This window comes from Nicotiana attenuata, unplaced genomic scaffold (assembly GCF_001879085.1).
Source record: "Nicotiana attenuata strain UT unplaced genomic scaffold, NIATTr2, whole genome shotgun sequence".
NCBI lineage: Eukaryota > Viridiplantae > Streptophyta > Magnoliopsida > Solanales > Solanaceae > Nicotiana > Nicotiana attenuata.
This window is the reverse complement of record NW_017672361.1, coordinates 102693-112715: the sequence shown is the minus strand read 5'-3', so window position 1 is coordinate 112715 and position 10023 is coordinate 102693. Positions and strand designations below refer to the sequence as shown.

The 10023-nt window shown below is 38.0% G+C and overlaps 2 protein-coding genes across 2 annotated transcripts in view; both read right to left on the bottom strand.

Moving 5' to 3' along the window:
- Positions 1-1005: 1005 nt before the first annotated feature.
- Positions 1006-4444, bottom strand: LOC109212915 (probable galacturonosyltransferase 12). Its single transcript, XM_019376643.1, has 6 exons — positions 3964-4444; positions 3113-3168; positions 2808-2963; positions 2027-2617; positions 1616-1918; positions 1006-1515 (listed from the first exon to the last, which is right to left on the bottom strand). The coding sequence occupies exons 1-6, from the start codon at positions 4184-4186 to the stop codon at positions 1231-1233; spliced, it is 1614 nt and encodes a 537-aa protein (XP_019232188.1). The 5' UTR covers positions 4187-4444; the 3' UTR covers positions 1006-1230.
- Positions 4445-6017: 1573 nt separating this feature from the next.
- LOC109212913 (autophagy-related protein 18f-like) overlaps positions 6018-10023 on the bottom strand; it is a 7776-nt gene continuing 3770 nt past the window's right edge. The window contains exons 2-8 of the mRNA XM_019376641.1: positions 9363-9827; positions 8862-9290; positions 8378-8590; positions 7460-8284; positions 7190-7356; positions 6583-6936; positions 6018-6275 (exon numbers count right to left, since the gene is read on the bottom strand). Of these exons, the coding sequence (XP_019232186.1) occupies positions 6585-6936; positions 7190-7356; positions 7460-8284; positions 8378-8590; positions 8862-9290; positions 9363-9827 (2451 nt within the window). The 3' untranslated portion in view covers positions 6018-6275; positions 6583-6584. The remainder of the gene's footprint in view (positions 6276-6582; positions 6937-7189; positions 7357-7459; positions 8285-8377; positions 8591-8861; positions 9291-9362; positions 9828-10023) is intronic.

The window sequence follows — 10023 nt, the reverse complement described above, 5'->3', positions numbered from 1 at the left end:
TTGTTTCTTCTTTTTTCTTGTCTGTGTAGGAAAAGGAATCGTAATATATTCAGGAATACTAAAGAATTCATCCATTTTTTGCCCTAGTTGAAATTGAGCATGCAATCAACCATGACAAGAGGGATGTTATTGTTAAGTGTTAAAATTAGTACTAGGTTTGCATTTGTTATTTTTTTTGTTACAATCAACAGCAGGATCAAAGAGAAAACACGAGCCAAAAAATTTCATTTCACTTCTCTGCCTCAGGTTGAATCTCCAGTGGTTGATGACTCCCCAGCTTCAAATTGGCAATAGTATTTTTAATTTGTTTAGAGATTTGTATACTCATAAAAATTGTAGAGAGTCTCTTAAGTGAGAGAAGTAAATTTCTTCTAAAATAAATAAAATTATTGAGTATTGAAATGAAACAAGTCCAACTAGAGCAGATGATAATCATACAGCCTTCCAACTAGAATGGGGTTACGACGTAGTAATTGATGTTGTTGTCTCCTAAAATCTATGGGAAACAACATCTTTATTATACTCCCCGGACCCCACTTGTGGGAATATTCACATTGGGTATGTTGTTATTACAAACAACAACAACAACAACATACCCAGTATAATCCCACAGGTGGGGTTTGGGAAGGGTAATGTGTACGCAGACCTTACCCCTACCTGGGGAGGTAGAGAGGTTGTTTCCGATAGAATGTTGTTATTGTCTCCTTTAATAAGAATGTTTGGTTTGTGGAAGTAAAACCTTTTCGAATGACAGAGGCTCTATTACATCTTTGCACAATAATATGATTTGTTTTCAGATTACCTTTTTCTGTGTTTTTTGTGGAATAGTTAACTTACTGTTAGTCGAGATAAAACAAGATGTTAATTCTTACTGGAAAGAGGTGGAAGCTATGTACTGCAATCACTTTCTCCTTTGGTCTGTGTAGTATTTTCATTTCCCAATTTATCCATCTTATGTTAATTATTTGCTAATCCTGCATGATAGACCTGGAAATACACTTAACATGGCGAACGAAAATAGTATATCTTTTTTACCATCTGTATAAGCATTTTTGGTTGAAAGAATCCATCATACTGTATAGAATCTAAACTGCAAAATAAAATACATTGGAGAACCAGAAATTCAAGTGATCAGAGCTCAGCCATCTTGCATCAGGTATTGGAGGCCTTCCGTTCCTGTGAACCCTCCCCAAACTTTGTTTTATCAACATGCTCTTATCCGGGGTCATTTCAAGTTGCTCTAATATGACAGCTTTTGATAAATTTATCAGAAAAGTTAACGTACTTTGTCCACAAGGGTCGAAGTTGTGGGAATGCTATATCTAGCCAAGGTTTTGCTCGACCATTGAAGTGGATCACACCAGCACTTTGAGCTTCTGCTACAGTTGTATTATCTTGGTACCCCAGTCCTAGCATGTGCCAAAAGGGATCAATGGCGTGGACGTGGCCATGAAATGCAATTAGACCAGGAGGTAATGTCCCTAGCTGCCATAAACTTAGGTCCGATTTCAAGTTCTGCATAGGAAAAGCAAAATTTAATGATAGAATGTTCAATTATGAATTTCGATAATTACTTTGCAAACAAAAACCTATTTTGATGTCACTTGTAGTTTACCTGTTCGAGCCAGTAGTGGTATGTCTGACTTATATTTGTTTTCCTCCATGCTTCTAGATCAAATATATTCATTCCATAGGCCCACGCGCATTCGCTGGGATCAAAGCTTCTTGCTATCAGAGGATGAGAAAAGTTTAAATAGCTTTTGAAGCGCTTTGACATGACATACTTGTCCCCTCCCCTGCATGTCTCCACTGCTCCGTTCACCTTGCCATTCATGTCAATATCCCATAGAGGTGAAAGATCCGTTTGAACGACGATGTCATCATCCAGGAATACTACCTTATTCAGACTGGGATACAACTGAAAAGAAATTTATATTCTCAGTATATAATCAAATGGCGATGGACCGACACTCATGGACGTTACATGTAATTCAAGTGAAATATGTCTTAAATTTCAGGGTCTTACCTCTGGCAAATGTATCCTTATGTGGTTCATCAGTGAATTATACTTGGGACTGAGTGCTTGTAACTTTGCTGCGATGATCTTAGGCTTCTCAGTTTTGTTTGCCACAATTGCTGATGACCCTCCCCTGAACTGTGATCTAGCTTTTTGGTCTTTCTCCATAGCTTCCAGAACCGGGACCTTCCCCTTTGTGAACCAATCGAAATGATGCAACCCTTTAACCTCAATTACAGCTGGTGTTAAAGGATGCAACGAAAACCAAGCTTGCATAGGTGCATAGGTTTTTCTATCTGTGATTATGTGAAGGACTATTTTTTCAGGGCGCAAGAAATTCTGCACGAGTGATGAAGCAACAACTGAAGCAGCAAGAACATTGTCAGAGGCAAGGACGAAATGGAAGTATGAGTTATCAACAAGGGCAGGGACAAGTTCAGGCGATGGTAATTGGAGACGGGCATTGGAATTAGTAGAATGCTCATGCGCGAGCTTGAGAGCAAGGCAGTGCAGCTGTTTTGGGATGCTACTAGATGCCACATGTCGATACAGGTATTCTTGGATTTTGGCAGTTCTCGTCGTCTGTTCTAGCAGTGTGACCTACAAAAGCAATATGCACTAATCAGGCTTTGACTTGGAACCAATCAGACTATTAGAAACTGTTTACATGTAGACTGATTATAGGATTTCCTTTTGCCTGGAGTGTCTGAATTGTCGATCTCTTATGAGCTTTTGCTTCATTATATCTATTCCTATATATGTTGTGGAATGGACGATAAGAACATAATACCATAGATTTGAGCTTGACAGCAAAGGTTTTCGCGTCTGGTCTTCCAACCTTCATTTCTGCAATAAACTCATCTAATGTTTGAGGAGATTCAGGCCTTGTTCGCATTTCAGTTTGGTCTGAAGGTTCCTCCAATACTTGGTATATCACTTCGGGAACCTAACAAATGCAAGGTAAATAAGAGATAAGACAATGTAATCCCAAAATTAATTAATAGAAGCACTAGTAAGGGGGGATATCTTCATTATTCAATAGGAGAATATCGCAGTGTTATGCACAGGGGAAAGATACATGACTCAGAAGCGTACAGTTGATTCAAGCCGGTTCCCCAAAATCCTTGGTCCGATTTTTTTCCCCAAGCAACCTGTAGTAAAATGATATTTTTAGAATGCATATAGCAGAATGATTTTCAGCCTTATCGTCCATGAAAGTAAACAAAGGGGGAAAGTGAAAGGTGATATATGTGTCAAGCTTTTAGTCCAGAAATAGATGTAAATTTTATCTATTCGCTTCCCTGAGAAAGATCTCTAAGTATCCTCTTAATTTAACAGATTCTGCAATTCATTCAGTAAGGCAAGATGCATATATAATAACATCAACTTAAGTTTTCTGTATTCATAAATGAGTAAGAATATTTAAATGATCACAAATATTTCAATGCCAAGTAAGTTCAGTATGGACAGATTTAGTTTTGTTTTACAAGCTACAGCTAACTTGAGCTGATCATCTTTGACTCTCTAACAGTGACGAAGCCAGGAATTTCTCCAAGGGTATTCAAACTTGAAAGAAGTGAAAAAAACTCTCCGACAAAGGGTGCCCAATATATGTTATATATATAACTCTAAAACCTAATATTTTAACTATATACACAATGTAATTTTTCGACGAACCCTTATGAGAATGTAGCTTCACCCGTGCTCTCTAAAACATAGTATGCACTTGCGATTTTTCTTTCCATAGTTACACGTATATTTCGCGATGCATTTACTATGCATTACTGCTTGAACTGTTATATTACTTAGTATTTGCTAATACTATGTAATATTATGCATGAAAGTAATTTCCTCCATTATCCTTTTCCTAATGCTGCTTAATTAATGTACCTAAACATATTTTTCACATCTTCTATATAGCATTATAGAAAGAGAGAGAGATGCACCTAGGGTCGAACATTTTCGTTCTCCATCGATGGTGTCTATAGCTGTTAACACGAAGACAAACCGGAGCAGGAATGTAAGGAACAGGAGGAAGTAGAAGACCATGCGATACGATAATCTTTTAGAGCCAACTTTTACTTTAATGAAGTCCTTGAAACCTTTAGCAGGCAGAACAGTGACATGCCTCAGACTTGGTGATATGTGGAGCTGCATTGCTTTTAACATTCAATAACAAAAAGCCAAAAATAGGCAGAAAAAAAACACAGTGCTTGAACTCTGACTATAACCAAAAGGTTGTTACTTTTAGTCTAGTCATTCATTAGGCAATAACTCAGAGAAGAAGTTGAGTAGAATGCAGAAGACCTCTGTAGAGAGATGCTGTAAAAGGAAGTACTTGGAGAAGGAAAGGAGTAGTTTTCAATCACCTAACCTTGCTTAGTATGGAGGTTTACATATGCAGGTTTTACCAAGTTTGTATTAATTTTTGAATTGTAGTAGTAGTAGTAGTAGTAGTTTGAAGGAAAGAGACACAACACTAATAAAGAATTGTAGTATAGTAGCAGAGTTTGGTGTTGCTTCACTTTGCCTCCAACATGAAGTTGTTAAAGAATAGAAGCTTGATTTATACAATGTGGAAGTTTAGGCTTTTGATTGAACAGAGTTTCTAAAATGGAAAATGACCCACTGTCTTTCTCCTTTTGTTTTTTTTCCTTAGTCATAAGGGTGACTCCAAAATCTAAATTCTGGTGGGGTCAGGCCTCTAGTTGTTGGTTTGTTGGAGCTAAACTTATTTTGGAAACATTAGATTATTTTTATTATTGTAAATATTACAATAATTTGTGGTAAAGTTATCCAGAGATAACTATGCTAATTCGTATTTTGCCAGTTTCTGGGCAGTTTGGAGATTAACTTTAATACTCTTCCACGTGAATTGAGTTTGGTTTCCTAGAGTTCATATTATTTGCTTAATTGATCCAATTATGCTCAATGAATTCAATGTCTTTTGTCTGATCAGGCAATAAACAACATCATCTATGCATGCCGTTTTGACTTGGGCGAGTTTAATGTGTGTTTTTTAAGGGTCAAAATATTTGGCAAGTTGTATGGACCATGTATTCATTCTAGGGTTTAAATAAATATCAACTCATCCAGAGAAGCATTGGCGCAACCGGTAAAGTTGTTGTCATGTGACCAGGAGGTCAAGGGTTCGAGCTGTGAAAATAATCTCTAGCAGAAATACGGGGTAAGGCTACGTACGATAAACCCTTGTGACCTGGCCATTCTCCGAACCCTGCGCATTGCGGAAGCTTAGTGCACTGGGCTGCCCCAACTCATCCTAAAAGGTGAATCAATTTGAGTTACATTTTTAGTTCATTGCTTTCCGAATCAGTTTCCCATGAAAGTTTTAAGTTTTATCATTTAAGGGTATAATAAGTCATACCCTCCTTTCAAACCTGTTTTCTATGAAAACTTTTAACTAATTTTTAATATTCTAGAAGAAAATAACTTTTTTTATAAATGCTTAAAACAAGCCAAAGGAGTTATCTAACCGTTTTCGTTATTGAAACGTTAGTTGATCACCTGTCATTTTCGTTCAATATTACTCTTTTTGTGAATTGAATCAATGATGTAGAGGAATAACGTTCCTACTAAAAATGGAAGCGAAGGTGAAAAATAGCAGCTTTTATACTAGTAAATTTTCAATGTTCTAGACTTAAGCAGTACTAAATAAGTAACTATGATAATTGATAAGTAGTTTTATGATCAAATTAGTAAATCTTGGTTTTTAGGCATGAAAGACTTGATAATTATAGTATTTGACGTTCCTATATTTTATTGATGGAACAAAAAAAAAGATTCCTAATTTAAGAACTCCTACGTTCTTATTAAAAAGCCATTTCTATCACGTACTTCGCCTTAAACTCATTCACAGACAAAATAGTTGTAAACAAATTTCACTGAAACAATACCGAGACTCAAAATCATGCAGCAGCTCGCAGTTAACAAGCTGGAGGAGCAGCGACCGCGTATACGAGGTAATTCATTTTTCACGTTGTCTCCAAATAACTAAAGATATAAATTAACGAAAATAATCAAATAAAGCAACAAGTTATAAGATCCGAGCTATTATTTTTACATATTACAACTACTTATTGGACAAGTTTCAGAGTCTAACATTTACAAAGTCAAAGCATCCATCCACATGACTTTGCTCGTTGGGTCAAGGAACCTATACCTTTTCCTTCTCTACATTTTCCCCCACCAATATTAACACTTACAGAGACCTCCCACTTAATCAACGAATAACGAAAACCTGACAAGATAATGAAGCCAATATAATATTAATCAACTGCAAGATTCAAAAAAAAGTGAAATTTTAATTATATGAAAACTTTCATTCATAAAAATGAGAGTGAACCAGAGATAACTACTCATAGACACTTATTTTAGCTTTCATTCATCTCACCATTCAAAGTAAGAAACTTATTTTAGCTTACAGAAGGGAGAGCGTGCAACGACTTCAATGATCTGAGGAAAATCTTATTATCATGTGTCCTGCATTTATTTGAAAGTGCATGCATAAAGCTGATGAAAACAAACAAGAAAGCAACATCAGTTACCTTCAATCAACGTCGTCAACTTCATCTTCGAAATGATTCTCCATTTCTGTGCCATTTAGGTTATTATTTACAAACTTAGACTGTGTCTCCTTCACAGAGCTCTCCATACTATTTACAAAAGCAAGCCGGCTGTCCGCTTTAGGGCTCTCACTACTATTTACAAAGCCATTAGCTGTTTGACCTGTCATTGGGATACCATCCAAACCAGTTACTTCTTGGCCACAGTGAACTTCGCTCCTGGGACCATTCATAGAATGACGCGATCCATAGCCACCATTAGCCATAAGATTGCAGTTTCCAGAGACCTCCAGCCTAGGAAGTGACTGCTGGCTATGGTCACCGTTAACACATGCCCTAATAACAAGCACCTAACTTCAGAAAAATAACCATATTCCACAAGAAAAGTATGGGCAAAACATTACAAATGTAGCAGTGCAACAACTAATGACTTAACACGACCTACAAAATAGTCATTGCCTGCCCAAAGGCACATTTCAGCTTATGCATGTTTCAACACGATTAACAAACCATCAAGCATACCAAAATAGTTGGGCAACTTTCCATAACAGGGATGACACATTCACAAACAGAAAGAAACACTAATTACCTCCCTTGCTGGGTCTTGGAAGCTTGAATATAATCAAAAACTGGAATTAGATCTTTTGATCTCGCCTCAACTAAGTGAGTTGGAATTGCTTCTATCTCAGACTCTCCTCCAAAAGCACAGACATCGCCTACGTTAATCCCATCTGTAACAAATGATTGAAAATAGATCTGCAAGACAATTACAAAAGCAGAAAGGAGATATCAGCCATTACACAATGGCAGCATGAGACTTACTGACACAGACTGAGGTACCATACAAATAGTGAAGTACCTCCGGTTTTGCCCATAATGGAATCTGGGGTTTATGCATTTCAAGCTCCACTTCAGATATATACATATGATGTCTTTCATCAGAACTTCTCTTTTCTTCTGTGATTGTGTTCCTAGTCTTGGAATAGAGACCATTTTCCACCTTTATGCTTTCAGGAAATACTTTACTGCTATCAGAATCTCCAACTTCACCATATATATCAATATTACCACCTCGCTCTTTGCGATTTTGTTTCTGGAAAATATTCCACTTCTGGATTGCATCTATGACTAATCTTGTATCAACTTCAATGCCTGACTCAAATGTTGTAGCCACTGCAGGAATGGTCATAACAGAATCTAGGCCAGAACACATACGTAAAGCATATTGTATCACACAGCCAGGAGAAGAAAAAACCAGCAAGTGATAATTTGATTTTAGAAAGGCTGCATCTGTATATTGGTTATAGTTTTTGTAGTACTGAAACGCTGAAGCAATGGACCCAGATAGAGAGCTAAAGTTTCCAGTTGCAGCAGCGGCAGCACCACTTAGAGTATTTTTCCAACCATTAGCTCCACTCCTTATTCGGCCAACAGTAGAAAGTGCCACGGGTGGGCCAGATCCACAAATGCTTTGTTGATTAAGCACTTGAGAATTCATGCTCCTGGGAGCTGAAGGTTTTGTCATCACCCCAGAGCCATTAGTGCAAGCACTAAAACATGCATCAGCAGTATGAAAATCAACTGATCCCCCTGAAGGAGATATCGCAAAAAGATGGCTAGTTCCTCTAGAAGAGCTTATCATAATCCACCGGCTATCACTACTAAAACTTATGTCTTGTATGACCTGAGATTTTCAAAAGGAAATAATAATTGACTTCAAGCCTCAAGAAGCAAACAAATCCAATAAGGAAGAAAAAGCAACTTAGGAATACTTTACCGCGTTAGTCAGTCCACGCTGCAGCGTATAAAGATGGACATAAGAAGACCCAGATAGTCCAGGCACTATACGAAATACATTGATATTATGACCTTGAACTGAAGCTGTCACCAGAAGAGTAGTGCTAGGATCAAAGCACAAAGCTGAAATGGGACTCTTATGTGCCCTAAACTGTGCAACAAGAGCTTTGCTGACGATGTCCCTGACTATGACCTGCGGACGCACAAAATGAAACAAGTTAGATCAGAGTTCAATGTTGGTCAAAACCACCACTGAACGGTAATCGCTTACCACCATTAGAATAATAAAACACAAAGCTCAAAATGTGTGGACATACATAAATGTCCACAGAACAGTAGACACGGCATGAGAGTTAATATGATGATGAAAGGAAATGATGGCAAAGCTCCCAAAAGCCTAAAAATGACTTCATAAAAATTTAAACCAACATTTTTGAAAGACAGTTGATAAGAGTAGCTTATACCATTCCAACACTGTCCGCATCTGGAAAATGACCATTAGCAGCTCCGGGTACCTTTACACGAGCATTCCCAGACTGAGAACTATTACCATCTGGTCGCAGTTCAGAATAGTACCTCGACAGCTTCTTGTACCCAATGTCGCCTAGAGTCACAAGACCAGCAGCAAGTTGCTTGCTTGATTCCTTTGCATAATGAGCAACAAGGCTCCCATTTGGAGCTGGACTTGGGAAACTAGCAGAAGGAGTAAGGTGCTGTGGATTGACTCGACCAGAATTCGAGACTGAAACTGGGCTTCCACTATAAGCTATCCACCTGGGACCTACTGCGAGAGGTCCCACGCCTATGTTTCCAGGAGCAGGAAACCCCGTGACAACAGGATTGGTGACAATAGTATATTCCCTCTCTAGAGTTGCAGCATCAAAACAGTGTATCTGATAAAAGCAATGTTACTTATGTCTAGCCAGATAAACCTGAGTAAAACTTTGGGACATCATGTCACATACCTGAGCTGCTTGTAAGATTGCAATCACTCGGGAGCTGCACCTTACCAAGTGAACAACTGATCTGAACTTCAACTGATGCACGTAAGAGTGAGATCTCAAGGAATAAAACCAAACAACAGTAGGCAGAAAAGTGGCACTTGCTTGGTTATGATAATGTTGGAAGGTTCCATTATGAGGAGTTCCTATGCCCTCCCCACTGTTACTACCACCAGAAAAAGATCCATCCGCACAAAGTATCAACATTGGGCGACTAACAGAAAATTTGTCGTCAGGAATCTTAGATGCTATTAGTTTCGGTAACACTTGCACAAAAGAAACAGGACCATCATGCCTGGAAACTAAGTTGCACACATTATCACCATCTTCAACATCCCAAACTTGGAAGCCATAACGACACCCCAAGAGCAAAATTTGCCGAGTTGTGCCTCTCTCACATTCCAACTTGTCAAACCCGGCCCAGAGAACCTGTGTGTGGTAGAAGAGGAATATGAGATACGCTACATTTCCCTTCGCAAGAGCATCAAAGTTCCGACCTTATTCACATAGCAATGCAATGAATATCTCTAAGCACAAGCAACAAAAATATTTGAACTAATATCATAAAATGCTATCTAAAATTTAGATGTCCAACAACCTACTTAATACATACATATAAATGTGT

Coding starts and splice junctions, on each gene's coding strand:
- LOC109212915 (XM_019376643.1), bottom strand. CDS start 4,186: ATGTTAAAAGCAATGCAGCTCCACATATCACCAAGTCTGAGGCATGTC. Junction 3,169..3,963: donor ACGAAAATGTTCGACCCTAG/GTGCATCTCTCT, acceptor ATTTTACTACAG/GTTGCTTGGGGAAAAAAATC. Junction 1,516..1,615: donor ACCACTACTGGCTCGAACAG/GTAAACTACAAG, acceptor TTTCCTATGCAG/AACTTGAAATCGGACCTAAG.